Genomic DNA, 18,315 nt, shown 5'->3' with positions numbered 1-18,315 from the left:
GCTGCTGCGCTCCTCCTCCTGAGCCTGCAGCAGTTTGGGCTGTGCACACCAGGAGGGAAGACCTCACTTGAAGTACTGTGTCCACCTCCAGAGCCCTCAGCACAGCAGAGACATAGACCTGTTGGAGCCAGGCCAGAGGAGGCCACAGCAATGACAGGAGGGATGGAAGCCCTCTGCTCTGAGGCCAGGCTGAGAGAGTTGGGGTTGTTCAGCCTGGAGGAAGCTCCAGGGAAACCCTCTGGTGGCCGATCAGCGCTTAGAGAGGCCAACAGAACACAGAATGGTCCCAGGGTACCCTGAACCAGGTTCCTACAAACTGTTTCAGGTGCTAGGGCTGCTTGTTCCTGTCTGGGACATGGTTCGTGGCTTTCCTTTTGCTGAGACACCAAGAGCAGATGAAGGACCAAGACGGATGACCCCTACAGTGACTGGCTCACCCTATTAGAAGCATGAAGGAATAGGGACATCGAAGGACACCTGAAGATGAGGAAAAAAGCCTTTGAGGGTACTGGAGCAGACTGTCAAGGGAAGTTGTGGAGTCTTCTGTAGAGATTCCAAAGCCATTGTGATCCTTTACCAGCTCTGTGGGTGCCCTGCTTTAGCAGGGGGGTTGGACTGGATGATGTCCAGAGGTCCCTTCAGCCCCCACCACGTTGGGATTGTGTGGAAAGATCCAGCTGCCTTTTTAATGTGTGGGAAACGCTGCTCCCGAAAGCTCAGCGCAGGCATAAAGCGCATTCGCAGCCGCTGTACCTCGGGTTCATGTAACAGCCCGTTAACAGCCCGAGCACTTCACCGGCTGCATTTAGCCCTAAACGCTGCCCGTGCTGAGCCCCAGGGCCAGGCTCAGCAGAAGGCGCTGCCCGCTTCCCGCGCTGCGGCCGGGGCCGGGGCTGGGGCCGGGGCCGGGGCCGGGCGCGGCGCTCGCCGCCCACCAGCGGGGCGGGCGCGGAGGGCGGCGCGGGCGGGGCGGGTGGCTGGCGGCTGGCGCCGGGGGCGGCGGGCAGCCGGGCAGGTAGGTCGGTGGGAAGCGCAGAGGCGCTAAGATGGCGGCGTAGCGGCTCCCCGCTCCCCAGCGCGCAGCCCGCCCCCGGCCGCCATGAAGCTGATCATCCAGGAGACGTACGCCGAGGCCAGCGAGTGGGCCGCCAAGTACATCCGCAACCGGATCGTCCACTTCGGGCCCGGACCTGGCAGGTTTTTCACGCTGGGGCTGCCCACAGGTGGGTGCCGGGGTCGGGAGCGGGGCCGGGTGGCCTGTGCCCGGCGCTGAAGCGGACGTTCCCCGCAGGCAGCACGCCGCTGGGCTGCTACAGGAAGCTGGTGGAGTACTGCAGGAATGGGGACCTCTCCTTCAAGTACGTGAAAACCTTCAACATGGACGAGTACGTGGGTGAGTGCCCGCTGACACGAAGCATGTGGCTTTCGTTGTCTCTGTTACTGTATATCGTGGAATCACAGAACGGTTTGGGTTGGAAGGGACCTTCAAGACCATCTAGTTCCAACCCTCCTGCCGTGGGCAGGGACACCTTCCACTAGCCCAGGTTGCTCAAGGCCTCATCCAGCCTGGCCTTGCACACCTGCAGGGAGGGGGCATCCACAGCCTCCCTGGGCAACCTGTTCCAGTGTCTCACCACCCTCACCCTAAAAAATATCTCCCTAATGTCCAACCTCAGTAGTCTCTGCTCTGGTTTAAAACCATTGCCTCTTGTCCTGTCACTACAGGCCCTTATAAACGAGTAAATAGATAGGAGCAGGCCAGGTAGGACCCATCAGCTGGGACTGTTCTGGCCAAGGGGAGACCTTCTTGCTCTCTATAACACCCTCAGAGTGGGGGTTAGTCTCTTCTCCCAAGGAGCAAGCTATAGGACAAGAGGAAATGGCCTCAAGTTGTGCAAGGGGAGATTTAGGTTGGATGTAAGGAATAATTTCTTCCCTAAGAGGGTTGTTAAGGCCTGGCCCAGGCTGGCCAGGACAGAGGTGGAGTCCCCATCCCTGGAGAGGTTTCAAAGCTGTGGAGATGTGCTGAGCGACGTGGTTTAGTGGTGACCTGGCAGTGCCGGGTTAGTGGCTGGACTTGATGACAGATGATTTTCCATTCTAAATTATTCCATGGTTCTATCATTGCAAGCTGAGATAGTGTGCAATATTTACTGCCACCTTTGCTCTGGGGTTATAAAGGTCACTTTAGCTCCAGGTCTCTTACAAGGACCAATGTGTTAGCTGCCCTTCCCTAATCCATGTGTGTTCTTGATGAGATAGCAGAGGCTGTTTCCTTTATGAAGCTGTGAAGAAACAGCCACTTCAGAAGAAAAAGTACAGAGAGATTAGTGTGTAAGCCTGAAGCTCCAAAGGTGAAAAACATACAGGCTAAATATTTGCTAAAAGATGTAGTGCTGAGGGCCTTGGTTTAGTGGTGGACTTGCCTGTTCTGGGTTAATGGTTGGGCTCAGTGATCTACCAAAATAAATGATCAAGAATCATAGATTCGTAGAATGGGTTGGGTTGGAAAGGACCTTCAAGATCATGCAGTTCCAACCTCCCCTGCCATGGGCAGGGACACCTCCCACTAGCCCAGACTGCTCAAGGCCTCATCCAGCCTGGCCTGGAACACCTGGAACGTCCAGCCAGCATGGATTTAGGAAGGGCAGGTCCTGCCTCTCCAACCTGATCTCATTCTATGATCAGGTGACCTGCTTGGTGGATGTGTGGAGGCCTGTGGATGTGGTCTACCTGGACCTCAGCAAGGCCTTTGACACTGTCCCCCACAGTAAACTGCTGGCTAAGCTGTCAGCTCGTGGCTTGGACAGCAACACTCTGTGCTGGGTTAGGACCTGGCTGGAGGGCCAAGCCCAGAGAGTCAGGTGAATGGTGCCACATCCAGCTGGCAGCCAGTCACCAGTGGAGTCCCCCAGGGATCAGTGCTGGGCCCCATGCTCTTTAACATCTTTATTGATGATCTGGATGAGGGGATTGAGACAGTCATCAGCAAATTTGCAGATGACACCAAGTTGGGAGCAGATGTTGGTCAGTTAGAGGGTAGAAAGGCTCTGCAGAGGGACCTCGACTGACTGGACAGATGGGCAGAGTCCAATGGGATGGCATTTAACAAGTCCAAGTGCCGGGTGCTGCATGGCCACGGCAACCCCATGCAGAGCTACAGGCTGGGGTCAGAGTGGCTGGAGAGCTGCCAAACAGAGAGGGACCTGAGGGTGCTGATTGACAGCTGCCTAAACATGAGCCAGCAGTGTGCCCAGGTGGCCAAGAGGGCCAATGGCATCCTGGCCTGCATTAGGAATAGTGTGGCCAGCAGGAGCAGGGAAGTCATTGTGCCCCTGTACTCTGCATTGGTTAGGCCACACCTTGAGTACTGTGTCCAGTTCTGGGCCCCTCAGTTTAGGAAGGACATCGAGACACTTGAATGTGTCCAGAGAAGGGCAACGAGGCTGGGGAGAGGCCTTGAGCACAGCCCTGTGAGGAGAGGCTGAGGGAGCTGGGGTTGTTTAGCCTGGAGGAGGCTCAGGGGTGACCTCATTGCTCTCTACAACTACCTGAAGGGAGATTGTAGCCAGGAAGGGGTTGGTCTCCTCTCCCAGGCAGCCAGCACCAGAACAAGGGGACACAGTCTCAAGCTGCGCCAGGGGAAGTTTAGGCTGGAGGTGAGGAGAAAGTTCTTCACCGAGAGAGTCATTGGTCATTAGAATGGGCTGCCCAGGGAGGTGGTGGAGTCACCATCCCTGGAGGTGTTCAGGAGGGGATTAGATGTGGCACTTGTGCCATGGTCTGATCATGAGGTCTGTGGTGACAGGTTGGACTCGATGATCTTTGAGGTCTCTTCCAACCTTGGTGATACTGTGATACCTCCAGAGAGGGGGCAACTGCAACCTCCTGGGGCAACCTGTTCCGGTGTTTCATCATCCTTGCTGTAAAGGATTTCTTCCTTATCTGCAGTCTAATTCTCCCCTCCTCAAGCTTCAATCCATTCTCTCTCACACTATCACTACAAGGAGATGCTTTAAGGGGCTGCTGGAGCCTTCTCCAGGCTGAACAGCTCCAACTCTCTCAGCCTGTCCCCACAGGGAAGGTTCTCCAGCCCTCTGATTGTCTTCATGGCCTCCTCTGGACCTGCTCCAACAGTTCCATGTCCTTCTTGTGCTGGGGGCACCAGAATTGGATTGAGGTTGAGGGAGTCACACATGAGACAGGGAAGGCAGTGCTCTGGTACTAAAGCTACTGCATGTAGGTGCTTTATGTCACTGATGACGCTTTCAGGTGGTCCTTAGTCATGCTGTGTTGCCAGGTCTCCCGAGGGATCACCCGGAAAGTTACCACTCCTTCATGTGGAACAACTTCTTCAAGCACATTGACATCTCGCCAGAGAACGTTCACATTCTGGATGGGAATGCAGCTGATCTCCAGGCAGAGTGTGAGGCCTTTGAGGAGAAAATCAAAGCAGCTGGAGGAATTGAACTCTTTGTTGGAGGTGAGAAGCTGAAGGTCTGTCACCACTGGCAGGAAGCATTCCCTTTCCTCCACCAGCTCATTTCTGCTCAGGAGAGTTAATTTTCAGTGCAGTTAGGGGGTCTGCAGTGAAAGGCACCCTGTGCTTCATCACCCTGGGCACTCAGGTGTGCTGGCAGCCTTATCTGCTCCCCCAGTTTTAGGTATTTCAGCCCAGTAGGTGAACTGTTCATGAATAAACTAGCAGAACCAGGCAGGGCTAGAGCTGTACCAGATACAAACCATACTACAGCTGCCAGGGCTAACAGGAAACTCCTAGGAGCAGTCAAGAGTCCTGTAAGCCAACAGGAGCTCCAGGTAAACTTCTTCCATCACTTTGCCTCAAGATTCTGCCATCAGCTTTGTTTGCTTGTCCCAGAACAGTGAGGGAACAGTCCCTGCTGGCTTCAGAGAGGGCTTTTGCTGTCATTCCCACTAGAAACAAGTTTGATCTTGAGCAGAAGAATTACAAGTGTTTTTCGCAGCTCTAAATCTATTCCTGATGCAGTGAATGCCCTTCTAATAGGAGTTTGCTTCTGATGTGAACCATCCCAGCCACTGACTCTCTTCTCCAATGGTCTCTGTCACAGGTATTGGCCCTGACGGCCACATTGCCTTCAACGAGCCTGGATCAAGCTTGGTATCCAGGACCCGAGTGAAGACCTTGGCTATGGACACCATCCTGGCTAATGCCAGGTTCTTCGATGGTGACCTCTCCAAAGTCCCCACCATGGCTTTGACAGTTGGAGTAGGCACTGTCATGGATGCCAGAGAGGTTAGCAAAGCAGTGACTTCTGATTCTGTAGCACCTCTTGAGCAGGGCTTCCTGGAGCAGCGTTGCACCCTGCTGGCCTAGGGCAGCTGATGCTGTTCCTGCCACAGGCAGCTCATGGCTCTTGCTGTGTCTCCCTCTTTGCTCTGCTAGCACTTCATTGTGTAGCCCTCAGCACAGCTGTGATCCATAGGGAGCTGAAAGATTTGGGTGTCTTTGGTTGAGAACCTCTCTTGGGGAAATATCTGCAAGAATCACTGGCTGGCTTGATGTTACACCAGCATGTCATGAAAGCCAAGTGGGGTGGCTTTTAATTAAGTCTAGCATACAGGTGTCTAGCACCTCAGTGTCCAAATAATGACAGTGACCCAACAGGCTGTGAATGAATGGACAAATGAAACACACCCAGAGCAAACGTGAGAGAAGTGCCTCTGGGGAGGGTGATGGATGTTGTGTCCTCCTAGGGACCAGGGCAGCTCTCTTGAGGTTGAGAGGGTGTGGGTCTCTGAAGGCCTCCTCTAGACCCTAACTGGCATATTCTGTGTCTCGGAGTCCAGGTGATGATTCTGATCACAGGAGCCCACAAAGCCTTTGCATTGTACAAAGCCATTGAGGAAGGGGTCAACCACATGTGGACAGTCTCTGCTTTCCAGCAGCACCCCAACACTGTGTTTGTGTGTGACGAGGATGCCACACTGGAACTCAGGGTGAAGACAGTGAAGTACTTTAAAGGTGAGTGTTTGAGCAGGCCAAGCAGCTGCTGTGTAGATGGTTTTTAGATGTTTCTGTTAAACCAGCTCCCAAAGGTTTGCATTCCTCATGTGTAACACCTGGGATGTATGGTGATCATGAGAGTGCAAAGGGAATGCTTGGTTCATGGATTCACAGAATGGGTTGGTTTGGAAGGAACCATGATCTAACTCCACCCCCACTGTCATGTGTAGGGACACCTCCCACCAGCCCAGGTTGCTCAAGGCCTCATCCAATCTGGCTTTGAACACCTCCAGGGAGGGGGCATCCACAGCCTCTCCGGGCAGTCTGTTCCAGTGTCTCACCACCCTCACTGTAAAGAATTTCTTCCTAATTTCCAGTCTAAATTTCCCCTTCTCAAGCTTAATGTGGGTGTGGGATCAAAAGAACAAGGATTCTGATAATGCCTCATTTCATTAGCATCCAATCAACAAGAATTTTGCTCTACTTTGTCTACTTCAGATCCTTTTTTCTTGCTCTATCAGGTTTAATGCTGGTTCACAACAAGATGGTGGAACCCTTATACAGCATGAAGGAGACGGGAGTAAAAAGCAGCCAGTCCAAGTGCCCATACAGTGATTAACCTGGCTGCCCCAAGGCCTCTGAGCCAGCTTTTCTGTGGAAAACCAGCTGGAAAGAAAGGGAATTGCTGCAGAAACTCCTCTGCTCTTTGTTCTTAAATGATCAGAATGATTCTGTGTTTGCTTCTCTCCACTAAAAAGATTCAACACCTGCCTTGATTAACCAAAGGAGGATGGATTTCAGTAGCTGTCCCACAAAGCAACACCCCTGGCTGATTCTCTTCAGGTGAAGTCAATGGAGAGCAAGCTGTAATGCTGTGGACTGAAGGCCCCAAAACTTAAACATAGAGAGATGTGAAATTACAATGCTGCAGAAACCAAATGGATAATCACTTTGGAATGTGTTCCTCACAATTTGGACAAGTTCCTCATGTGTCACCCTCTCCACAATACACCCTTCCATTGTGCCCTTTCAACTGAGAACTGAGTTTGTTCAGCCTGGAGAAGAGAAAGCTCCAGCATCACCTAAGAGCAGCATGCATCACAGCTGCTCAACCAGCAGAAAGGTGAAGCCAGGCTCTCCTGGGCAGTGTGCAGTGAAAGATGAGAAGAGACAATGGGACTCCAGACTGGATACAAGGACAAAATCTGCCCCTGAAGACAGTCTGGCCCTGGGGCAGGCTGCAGAGTGGTTGTGCTGACTGTCATAGATTCATAGATTGGGTTGGGTAGGAAGGGACCCTAAGATCATCTACTTCCTGCCCCCCTGCCACGGGCAGTGGCAGCTTCCAGATTGCTCAAGGCCTCATCCAGTCAGGCTTTGATCACCTCCAGGGAGGGGGCATCCATGACAAAACCATGTCCAAGCCCTGCTTTGAGCCAGATGTTGGGACTTGAGACCATCTCAGCAAAGGGAGGTGAGGCCATAGTGCTGATGACATGGCACCGTTCATGCAGTTAATGGTTTCATTTACACCAGTGTGATTTCAATTGGTATTGCACAAGAAGCTGTACTCACTGGTGGGTTTGGAAGCTCTCCAGAGGAGACTCCACAACCTCTCTAGGCAGCCTGCTTCAGGACTCCAGCACCCTCACACCAAAGAAGTTTCTCCTCCTGGGTTCCGGTTTGTGTCCACTGTCCCTTGTCCTGTGACTGGGCACCACTAACGAGAGTCTGGCCCCATCCTCTTTCCAACCTGCCTTCCACCCTGCCCTCCTTTAGCTCTTGCTGAGCATTGAGTGAGGCTGCTCTTCTCCAGGCTCCACAGCCCCAGGTCTCTCAGCCTTTCCTCCTCAGAAATGTTCCAGGTCCCTCAGCACCTTTGTGGCCTCCACTGGACTCTCTCCTATTGTTCTTTTGTCTCTTTTGACCTAGGGAGCCCACAGTTGGACCCAATACTGTTGCTGTGGCCTCACTGGGGCAATTTCCTTGTTATCAGGTGAGGGGCAGGACAAAGTGGGCAGCACTGATTTCTGTACACAGATTTTGTAAGCTTTTGATCTGTAATGGAACTTTCTAGAGTAAATGTCTTAATTTTTACTAAATGCTCCCACTGCCTATGCCAGTGAAACATGGAACAGTTTGAGGCTGAACAGGACTCCCAGTGCCACCTTTGAACAGTACAAAACCCTCAGAGCACACAAAGAGCTCTTCTTCTGCCCAAGATCTCTCTGACCTAGAACCAGAGCTCTGTTGGCAGTTTGGTAGGAACAGCTGCTGCTGCTTCTGCTTCAGGAGCTCCCTGCCTGGTCCAGTGTTTGCTGGCAGGTTTCCACCAGACACCTGCTCTAGTTCTGGCCTGCCAGACAGCAGCCATTTCCCATTAAACAAGTGGGGATCTTTAAAGGCAAAGTGAGGTTGCAGTTAGATTGTATCATGAAGTATCTGCAAGCAATCTAATGCTCTGTGTATGGACAGAAAAGGAGCAAGGGGAGAAAAACGATGAGGAAGAAACTCTGCTTCACACAGTTGCCTGCCATGCTCTCTGCTAGTTTTAGCTGTGCCACCTTTGCAACACCAGCTGATTGTCCTGAGTCCTTCTGTCCCCTTCCAGGAGGGTCTGTTCACCTCACTGGAGAAAACAGAAGCTCCCGACCTGAGTGTCCAGAATTCATAGACAGGGGGGTGTCTGCATCACCATTCCTCCTCTCTCCACACAAAGCTCCTGGAAGTAGATCGTTCACTGCAACATCTTCAAATACTTCACTACAGCACTGGTGCTCTGTTAGCTCTAGCAGACACCCCCAGCCTTGGATTGTTACCCTAACATACCCTTTGGTGTCCAGACCGTGCCCTCAGCCCACCTCTGGTTTGGCAGAAGGGACCTTCCCAGCTTCCTGTAGGGTTAGGAGATCCAACACCATTTCCTCCCTGCAGGCAGGAAAGCAGAGTTGAAGCACAGGCTTCTCCTCCTCAGAAACACTGCCCACATGGGCAGCTTAGCAAGAAGAAAGCCTCTTCCAAAAGCTGGCAGCTGTGGGATGTAGGCTGAAGAAACAAATGGTGGCCAGTGGAGAGCCCATGGGGATGGCAGCTCAAAGCTGGCTCCATTCAACAGAAATTCCCAAGGGGACTGCAGCAACCCCAGAGTTGTCTCACAACAGCCACCACCTTGCATGGTCTCCCAGAAAAAACCAGGGCTCTTTGTGGGGTGTGAGGACGCTTTACACACGAGGCTCCAAACGTCCATCAGCAGAATACATCTTGCCCCAGCTTCACTCAAGAGCTTTGTGCAAGCCCAAGCCTGCTCCACGTCACTCTAGAGACGCCCTGTGGTGCACAAGCTCTACCCAGCCCCTGCCCTACCCGTGCCACAATGAAGACAAGCAGGGAGACTCTTTACTTTCTTAAAGTGAATTTAGTGCATGTGAAAGGTGTAGGAAACACGAGTTGTACACAAATGTAAACTTGCCCTACACGCTGTCCTACAGCCTAAAGCAAGTCAAAAGATCCACCTTGACCAGCTCTTCTCTTTGCAATCACTGCCACGTCTAACAGCACAGGCTCTGATGGTCTGTGAAAGGAGCTCAATCAGCTGATTTTGGCCAGAGAGCTGAGTTTACTAGCAAATTTATTTAGTGTCAGTCAAAACTGAGTGAAAGTTGTTCACCTTCAGTTTCTGAAGAGCCTTGCAGCTCCTGAGCCACCCAACCCCACCTCCATTCTCCATTCTGAGCACGGCACATGCAGGTTTCATTTTAAAATACTACTACTTTTTTTTTCTTCTTTTTAATCATTATGCAAGTGGAAAAAAACTTCTACAAAAATTAGTGTCTCCCTCTAGTAATTACTTAATGCTCACAAAAATACTTACTGAGCTTTTAGGGGGCGGGATGGGGAGGAAACAATTTGGTTCTTCAAATAAATTGAGGTGCCAAGACTGGAAAGAAAAGGATCTAGTCCAGAAACAAAACTGTCAATTTTCCTGGAACTATCAAATTTAATCAGTGAAGAGTTAGTGAAAAATAAATTACTTCATCCAAGAAGGTAGCTTTCAGTATCTTGAAGAATGCAAGTTAACCTCAAAACCGTGTTTCAAGATCTGGTACCCTTCACCCTCTTGCTGGCCAAATGCTCTGCCCATAGCCTTAGCACTCATCACTGTCAGAATAAGGAGAGGCCACAGGCATGAACACAAGAGCAACACTGAGATGAGTCCTCAGACTGATCCTGGAGATGGCTGTTGGTCACTTTGTGCCCCAACACTCAGCCAAGCAAAGACCCAGACATTACAGCCAGCACTATGGGGGTTATGGATTATGTTAAATGCCTCCATTGCTTTCCAGAGCAACGGGGCAGAAAATGCCACAGAATCAATGAAGTCAGTTGCTAAACACAGGAGAAATTCTCTGTATCAGAAGACTTGCCCTATACAACTAGCAACAGCTCCACACAGAGCAACACAGCTATGACACAACTGCCTTAAGCCCCACCAGGGACACCAGACCAGATCCTGGGAAGGTCAGCAGTCTCACTGAAGGACACTCCCCCCTCACAATGTCTATGCTGTGGGCCCTCACTTTTGTTTGCTTTTGGAAAAGGAACACCTCTTAGCATGTATTTTTCCAGTAATTTCCCAACTTGTGACTGGTTGCATCTCTTGAGATGATGATTAGGGCCCTCCATAGCGACCCTGAGCACAGGATGGGTAGAATGGTCTCTTTTGGTTTTGGCAACAGCCTCTGAAAGGTGGTATCCTGCAGTGCAAGGTAGTTATCAATTCCTCTGCCACGCAATGGAAGTGAGAAACAAACTTGACACAAAAACAGAAAGCATCTCTGGTTTGTTCAGCTCGTGTTGCTAGAGAAAGCTACTCATCTTCCTCTTCATCTTCCCAGAACTCACCATCAATGTGCATAGCCTGAAACAACCTGCAAGGCAGCCAAGAACTGACATCAGGATGTAAAAAAGCCAAAAAACCCCACAGTATGTTAAAAAAAAGAAGAAAAAGGAAAATCAGTCTGTGAGCAAAGCCACAGGAGCACCACGATTCGCTTGTACCAGTCCAAGTTTCACTTGTTTGCACTATCATAAACCACACGCTGCAGGCCTCAGGCTCAGTTAAAATGACTCTGCACTTGTACAGCACCTCACAGCAGAAGGTTTTACAGCACCTTACAGACATGATTCATAGAAGGGGTTGGGTTGGAAAGGACCTTAAAGATCAGGGAGTTCCAACCCCGCTGCAGTGAGCAGAACCATCCTTCAGTAAGTCAGGTTGCTCAGAGCCTTATCAAGCGTGACCTTGAATATCTGCAGGGATGGGGCCTCAACTACCTCCCCGGGCAGCCTGTTGCAGTCTTCCATCGCCCTCATGGGAAAGAACTTGTTCCTAACACCCAATCTAAATCTCCTTTCAGGGAGCTGTAGAGAGTGAGAAGGTCTCCCCTCAACCTCCTTGCCTCCAGAAAGCAGCACACATAAATACAGACCTGTTAAAGCACGGGGAAGATGGGTCATGAAAGTGCCTGTAGGGGTTCACCCTCGACAGGGAGCCCATACAAAGCCAGCAGAAGTACTGCCTGCAGCCAGTGCATGTCATCTTGTTACAGCCATCTAGCTTCTGAGGGGAAGGAAACAAGAAAGAGCAGTAAGAAAATCTTACCAGGTCAGTCCTCAGGCCTATCTCTCTAGAACAGCCCCCAAACCCACATCAGCTCATCAATGTTGTACTCGGACGCTCTGGTCACTCTGGGGTTTTTTCATGGTTCAAGGGAAGGAGGAGCTAGAATCACAGAACTGGAAATGGGTGTTTTGCTGAAGCTAGTTGCACTGCCTGGCTGTAGTCTGGGACACAGAGAATAAAGGGATCCATATGGATCTAGAGTCAAAATGGATTCATGGAACAGTTTGGGTTGGAAGAGACCTTAAAGATCATCCAGCTCCAACCCTTGTGCCATAGGCAGAGACATCTCCCACTACACCAGATTGCTCCAGACCCCATCCAACACAGCCTTGAATACCTCCAGGGATTTTCCCTTCCTTGGTGAACTGGGATCCTACAAATAGATCTCTGTCCCAGCCCACACCCACAACTGACTTAATTTACATGAGTTTCTCTCAAGAGTTCCTCTGATTCTTCAGCCTTTCCCCTGCCTGCTCACCTCTATGTGAGTACCACAGCAAGGACAGGACTTGGAGTTCTTCTCCAGCCACTCTTTACTCTCTATCTCCTCCAGGGCTTTCTGAATCACTCGTTTGCCATACCGCTGTTCCAAAAACCTTTTAGTTGCCTCATTCGCTTCTAAATACTCATTGCGTAGATCTGTTAACTTCTCTGAGGAACACAACAACAACAACAAACCCCACACCCAAATCAAAACCTTTTGGAATAGATGATAGAAAGTTTAACTGATAACAGCTTAGATTAAAGAAAATTCACATCATTAATTAAAAGCTATTGGAATACGTGTGCCCTGTGCTGGAGTCTATGCTCCTGCTCTGGCAGGGGACCTGGACTTGATGATCTCTGCAGGGCCCTTCCGACCCCTAACATCCTCTGATCTATGATTTTTTTTTTTTTAATATTAAAAAGACAAGAATATTAAAATCCCTCTACCTCAAAAGTCAACTTTTCTACACTTTTGTTCCACAAGAGAGCAGCTGATGGAATCAGAACAGATCTAAAATGCAAAATCAAACGGAAATACTCTTTTTTGAACATACATGTAACTTTTTCACATGACTTTGAGGCCAAAATCCTAGCTCACTTGCTGCAGGGAGATTGGACCAGTTTACCTCTGAGGGTCCCTTCCAACCTGATGCTAGAGAAGCACCCACCTGATTCCAATGTCAACTCTGCCAACAGAAATAAATGGATGGACAGAAAAAGGTGAAAAAAGGCAAACCCCAGGACATCTAAAAGTCTTTTTCCCTCTCTACAGACTCAAAGCACTCGCCAGTCAGCAGTTTGGGGATTTCCTGAGCTGTGGTTGTCCTCAAAGGAGCACCAGACCTGCTCCAGATAAATGTCTAATCTTTCAGCAAGCTCAAGTGGTGACAAGCTTCCTTGCTTAATTCCCGACTTCCAGCCTTTTTCCACAGAAAACTTAATGGTTTCTTGATCCATTTCTGAACCAGGATGACTCACCTGCAGTAACCTTGCAGGGAGAGACCCCATGATAGGTCATTCTGCAAAGAGTACAGAAAGCATAGTTGCAGCAGGAGCAGATGCCCATGGTGCAGCCTGGTTCTTGCATGACCGGCGTCTGGCAGCCTGGGCGAGGGCAGTAGACGACATCTGCCATCAGGTCCAGGCTGGACTGCAGCAGCAGGCGGTCGTAGCGTGCAAACAGCTCCTCCCCAACCAGCTCCTTCACCTAAACAGACACAGGAAGATCACACAGGTCTGAAACTCTGAGCCTCCTGTGCTCAGAACAGCAGGGCAGTGCTTCCCCTGTGCTCAGCTGTGAGGCCACAGCTTGAGTACTGGGGTCCATTTCAGGCCCCTCACTCCAAGTAGGACATTTGAGGGGCTGGAGTGTGTCCAGAAAAGGGCAACAAAGCTGGGGAAGGATCTGGAGAAGAGGGCTGGTGAGGAGTAGCTGAGGGAACTGGGGTTGTTTAGTCTGGAGAAGAGGAGGCTGAGAGGAGACCTCATTGCTCTCTCCAGGGCCCTGAAAGGAAGCTGGAGTGAGGTGGGAGTTGGTCTCCTCTCCCAAGGAACAAGCAATAGCACAAGAGAAAGCGGCCTCAAGTTGCCACAGGAGTAGTTTAGTTTGGACATAAGGAACAACTTCTTCCCCAACAGGTTTGTCAAGGCCTGGCCCGGGCTGCCCAGGGCAATGGTGAAGTCCCCATCGCTGGAGGGGTTTCAAAGCTGTGGAGATGTGGTGCTGAGGGACATGGTTCAGTGGTGACCTGGCAGTGCTGGCTTAACTTTATCTTGGAGGTCTCCTCCAGCCTGAACCAGTTCTCTGATTCGTCAATCACCTCTCACAACCTTTATTACCTGGCCAGGAGTAGCAACAGAAGAACACTTTGGCTCTGGACAGTTGAGGCAGTGGACCTGCCCGTCTCTGATCTGTATTTCAAAGTAGTCCTTCAGGCAGGCTTTGCAGTAGACATGGCTGCACTCACTGAAGTACATGCACTCGCTGCCCAGCTTCTCACAGAAGCAGATATTGCACAGGTACATCTTGCTGTTAAAGCACTTCCTCCTCTGAGCCTGGTCAAAGTCCAAGATCTCCCTAATCAGGCTGGACAAGGACTCCACATCCTGCACGGCTCTTGCATCAATGAGTTCTCCTTCAGCTGCAGCAGAGCCTGCTGCTCCACCACCGTCCTCCTCAGTGCCAACCAAAGGTGTCCTATTCTGTTCACTGCCTTGATGGCACATTTTTAGCTCGTAGGGGGAGGAAATATTCAGGTAACTCAAGGTTTCCTCCTTCAGAAACTGCATCCAAGCAAACAGGACCACACAGCCTCGATTCTCTTCCCATAGATTGTCCAAGTGTTTGCAAAGGGCACTGAGCTGGGAAAGAAGAAACAATTCTAGGTGTCAGCAAGGCTGGACAGCTTGTTACTGCTTTCCTCTCCCTTAGCCTATACTCAGCTTTCACATTCTGGAGTTTTTATATATCCATAAAACAGATGTAAAGACAATCACAGAATCGGGACTGGTTTGGGTGGGAAGGTTCAGTTTTTCACCCACCAGCACCCTGAAGTCCTTCTCCACTGGTCTGCTCTCCAACCCTTTGTGCCCCAGCCCGCCTCAACCCAGGTGCAGGACCTTGCACTTGGCCTTGTTGAACATTAAGACATTCACAAAGGCCCACTTATTCAGCTTGTCAAGGTCCCTCTGGCCCTGCCACCTGCAGCACTCAGCTTGGTGTCATCGGCAAACCTGCTGAGGGCTCACTCAATCCCACCATCCACGTCACTGATGAAGATACCAACAGCACTGGTCCTAGCAGGGACCCCTGTGGGACACCACTTGTCACCAATCTCCACCTGGACATTGAGTCCTTGACCACCACCCTCTGGATGCACCCATCCAACCAGTTCCTCATCCACTGAGCCAGCAGATCCCTATCCCAATTTACAGAGAGGGACACTGTGAGAGATATGTGCCAGAGGCTCAGAGATGCGAGCTCTCAATCCTCAGAATGGTGACCAACCAAAACCAAGGAGGAAACCAAAGGGCCAACTGCAAGAGTGATGTAATTACATCTTAATTTCACCATCATCTACTACATGAACATTCCACAGCACACTGTGAACTGTTAGCGATGGACTCAGAATCCCAAAAGCTCTGTTAAAATGTGAGAAGTGTTTTGCAAACCTGGGCTTGGGAGAGCCATTTCCCACTGAGGGTGAACACAGGTGGGGAGGTTGATGGGTAGTCTGGTGGGAGCTCAAAGTTCAGCACAAGGGGAGGCAGGAAGCAAACGGTGTACTCAAACTTGCTGCTCTGCAGGCTCTCCATGGAACTGCCTGGAGCAGAGAGCATTGAGACAGTCTGAGAAATAACATGAAATCTAAAGATGCACAGCTGGTTTATGACAAGGTATCTCTACCTGTCTGATAAACTTCTGAGTTTAAAAATTAGTTGTTCAACCCTAAATAACAGAACTTCTCACTGCAGTAAAACTCCCTGGGGTTGTATGGATATGCTTAAATCAGTAAGCACCACTGTGAAACATCCCCTCTACTGTGGAACATCCTCTCCTGCACAAACCCAGAACCTAGAAAGACACTCACCAGTAAGTGAGGGGCTGACCTGCTGCAGAGCAACTCTGCAGAGAAGGACCTGAGAGTGCTGGTGGACAAGGTCACCATGAGCCTGCAAATGGGTCCTCATGGCCAAGGTGTCCTGGGGCATATAAAGAAGAGTGTGGCCACTAGGTCGAGGGAGGTTCTCTTCCACCTCTACTCTGCGCTGGTGAGGCCACAGCTGCAGTACTGGGTCCAGTTCTGGGCTCCCCAGTTCACGAGAGGAAGGTAACTACTGGAGAGAGTCCAGTACAAAGATGCTGAGGGGCCTCTAGCATCTCTGCGAGGAGGGAAGGATTGAGAGCCCTGGGGCTGCTGAGCCTGGAGAAGAGCAACATGAGATGGGATCTGATCAACGCTCAGCAAGAGCTAAAGGACCTGTGGTGAGCAAGAGGATGGGGCCTTACTCTTGTCAAAGGGGCAACAAGCATGAACTGGAACCCAGGAGGTTCCACCTGAACAGGAGAAAAAAGTTCTTTAGTGTGAGGGTGCTGGAGCCCTGGAGCAGGCTGCCCAGAGAGGTTGTGGAGCCTCCTTCTCTGGAGAGCTTCCAAATCCACCTGGCCATTGTGATGCTGGGCAAGCTGCTGTGGGTGCCCTGCTTTAGCAAGGGGATTGGGCTTGATTCGCAGAGGTCCTTTCCAACCCCACCATGCTGGGATTCTGGGTTCTGTGATATCCTCAAGGAAAAACCAAAATAATGAATGAACTCAATTATTCCAAGGAAATGCTGCTATTCCCCTCTACTTCTGAAGAGGCTTCATGCAGGAGGATGAAAACTACTCAGAAAGAACCCCAAGCAGAGGGCAGTCATGGCTCTCTCTGCTCAGTGCTCCTACAGGTCACTAAAGCAGCAAGCATCTAAGTATAGACCAGAAAATTAGCTTGGTTAAAGGCAATTTTGAGAGAGAATGCTTTGGGTTGGAAGGAACCTTCAAAGGTCATCTAGTGTAACTCCCAGTGAGATAGCACAAAACATCTCAACTCACCACTCACAAAAATTTTGAAGTTTTGGGGCAACTCCAGACAAATCCTTGTTTCTCCTCCTTGGGCAGACTCTGCTCTCTTGAACTCATCTTCATCATAAATGCTGGCCAGAGCCAGCAGCTCATCCTCCTGAGCTTCTTTATCTTCTGAAGACATTTAAATATCCTGTGGAGTTAAGACCACACTACAAGATCAGCTCAGTTAACATATCTTCTTCTGATTATTCACCTGAGAGGTACAGTTTATACTACTGTCAGATTTAGAACCCAAAGTAGCTGAGGTAAAACAATGCCAAATACAACCAAGCTTTTATTATAGGTTGAAAAAAATCCTTTGAAAGCATTTAAAACAGGATGAAAAACATAGTGGAAATGGATTGAAAAGGTAATGGGGAAAAAAAAGCCAATCAACAAAACACTTAACCAAAACATTGAAGAGTCAGAAAGGAAACTGTTAGTGGGTAAAGAGGGGGCAAAAATGAAATACATGATGGCAAAAGTGACACAGGGACATTTCATTAATGCTTGAAAGGGAAAACAGAGCCCAAAAACACCAACCAAAACAAAACCAAAAACCCAAGGAATTAGTAGCCCTTGTCAGTGTTCCAAAACAAACAAGCAAACAACCCCATTCGTGATTAAAGTTGTTGAAGATATCAGTGAAAGCTTTAAATCCTACAGACGGATCTTACAGATGCACTCCCAGACCACTTCAGGTCTAGATTTGGTGGGAAATACCCACGTTTAATGGATTACCTTTGTACTCACAACCGAGCCGTTGCAGGGACTGGTTGCTAGCCAAGGGCAGCCACACTCGCAGGGCCCGAACAGACTCCCTGGGCATTCCTTTGGGACAACCAGAGGTCAGAAACTTTTTCTCGTAGAAGGCAGGAAAAAGGTTGACTTCTGTTGTGGAAGTGCACAGGGTTACGGCAGGGCTACTCCTGAGCCGCCTATAGCCAAACAAGCAAACACACAGCTCAGAGGGAATAAAGTCCTCTCAGCACTCTCGTGAACACTAACAAACATTACACCTGACAACTCAGAGTAAGCTGGGGTTTTTTTCTAGCTCAAATAGCAGCAGCTCGTTTCTTGTGTGTAAGTTGCGACAGCTGCAATCCCGACAAGGGCCTCGGTTAACTGAGCAGAGATTCCACCCTGCTGCTCTCCCCCAGCCCACGCAGGGACATGCTTCGCTTTTAAGCGACAAAACGCTAGCACCAGAAAGAAAGAAACACCAAAACACAGGCAGGGAGTGGTGGAAAGAGGAAAACAAAACACCAAACCCGCGTTCTCACGTCAAGCTGCCCCCAACAAGAAACTGTGCAACTCTTATTCCAGTTCCAACATCTCCACCCTTTCGCCGTCAGCTCTGGTGAAGCAAAAGGGGCGCACAGCAGCACGCCAGCCCTCCCCGCACCCTCACCCCGTCTCCCTGCAGCTCTGGGGCTCGCCGGGAGGCCCGGCCCACTCCGGCTGCCCCGTACCCTACCCACGAGTGCTGCCACCCACCACCTCTCGTCGCTTCTTCCCAGCACCGCCTGCTCCTGCTCCGCCGCCCGGGCCGCCAAG

General features: G+C 50.5%; 2 protein-coding genes across 2 annotated transcripts; one reads left to right on the top strand and one right to left on the bottom strand.

The window, feature by feature from the left end:
• The first annotated feature begins 1,043 nt into the window (after nucleotides 1-1,043).
• GNPDA1 (glucosamine-6-phosphate deaminase 1) lies at nucleotides 1,044-7,299 on the top strand. The gene is made up of 6 exons (XM_009902311.2): nucleotides 1,044-1,223; nucleotides 1,292-1,393; nucleotides 4,301-4,483; nucleotides 5,091-5,275; nucleotides 5,830-6,004; nucleotides 6,508-7,299. The coding sequence occupies exons 1-6, from the start codon at nucleotides 1,100-1,102 to the stop codon at nucleotides 6,603-6,605; spliced, it is 867 nt and encodes a 288-aa protein (XP_009900613.2). The 5' UTR covers nucleotides 1,044-1,099; the 3' UTR covers nucleotides 6,606-7,299.
• A 3,069-nt stretch (nucleotides 7,300-10,368) lies between these two features.
• Nucleotides 10,369-17,691, bottom strand: RNF14 (ring finger protein 14). The gene is made up of 8 exons (XM_009902333.2): nucleotides 17,500-17,691; nucleotides 16,747-16,909; nucleotides 15,327-15,478; nucleotides 13,995-14,516; nucleotides 13,134-13,362; nucleotides 12,148-12,320; nucleotides 11,476-11,606; nucleotides 10,369-10,914 (listed from the first exon to the last, which is right to left on the bottom strand). The coding sequence occupies exons 2-8, from the start codon at nucleotides 16,898-16,900 to the stop codon at nucleotides 10,854-10,856; spliced, it is 1,422 nt and encodes a 473-aa protein (XP_009900635.1). The 5' UTR covers nucleotides 16,901-16,909; nucleotides 17,500-17,691; the 3' UTR covers nucleotides 10,369-10,853.
• Nucleotides 17,692-18,315: the final 624 nt, after the last annotated feature.

This window comes from Dryobates pubescens, chromosome 16 (assembly GCF_014839835.1).
Source record: "Dryobates pubescens isolate bDryPub1 chromosome 16, bDryPub1.pri, whole genome shotgun sequence".
NCBI lineage: Eukaryota > Metazoa > Chordata > Aves > Piciformes > Picidae > Dryobates > Dryobates pubescens.
The sequence above is the reverse complement of the archived record's forward strand: the minus strand, read 5'-3'. Positions and strand labels throughout refer to the sequence as shown.

Bases quoted from the DNA above. Each gene is read 5' to 3' on its own strand.
- GNPDA1 (XM_009902311.2), top strand. From the start codon at position 1,100: ATGAAGCTGATCATCCAGGAGACGTACGCCGAGGCCAGCGAGTGGGCC. The intron at 1,394-4,300 runs GTGAGTGCCCGC...CTGTGTTGCCAG, and splicing joins CAACATGGACGAGTACGTGG to GTCTCCCGAGGGATCACCCG. The intron at 6,005-6,507 runs GTGAGTGTTTGA...TTGCTCTATCAG, and splicing joins GACAGTGAAGTACTTTAAAG to GTTTAATGCTGGTTCACAAC.
- RNF14 (XM_009902333.2), bottom strand. From the start codon at position 16,900: ATGTCTTCAGAAGATAAAGAAGCTCAGGAGGATGAGCTGCTGGCTCTG. The intron at 15,479-16,746 runs GTGAGTTGAGAT...TCTCTGCTCCAG, and splicing joins CTTCAAAATTTTTGTGAGTG to GCAGTTCCATGGAGAGCCTG. The intron at 10,915-11,475 runs GTCTGTATTTAT...GCTGCCTTGCAG, and splicing joins TCTTCCCCGTGCTTTAACAG to GTTGTTTCAGGCTATGCACA.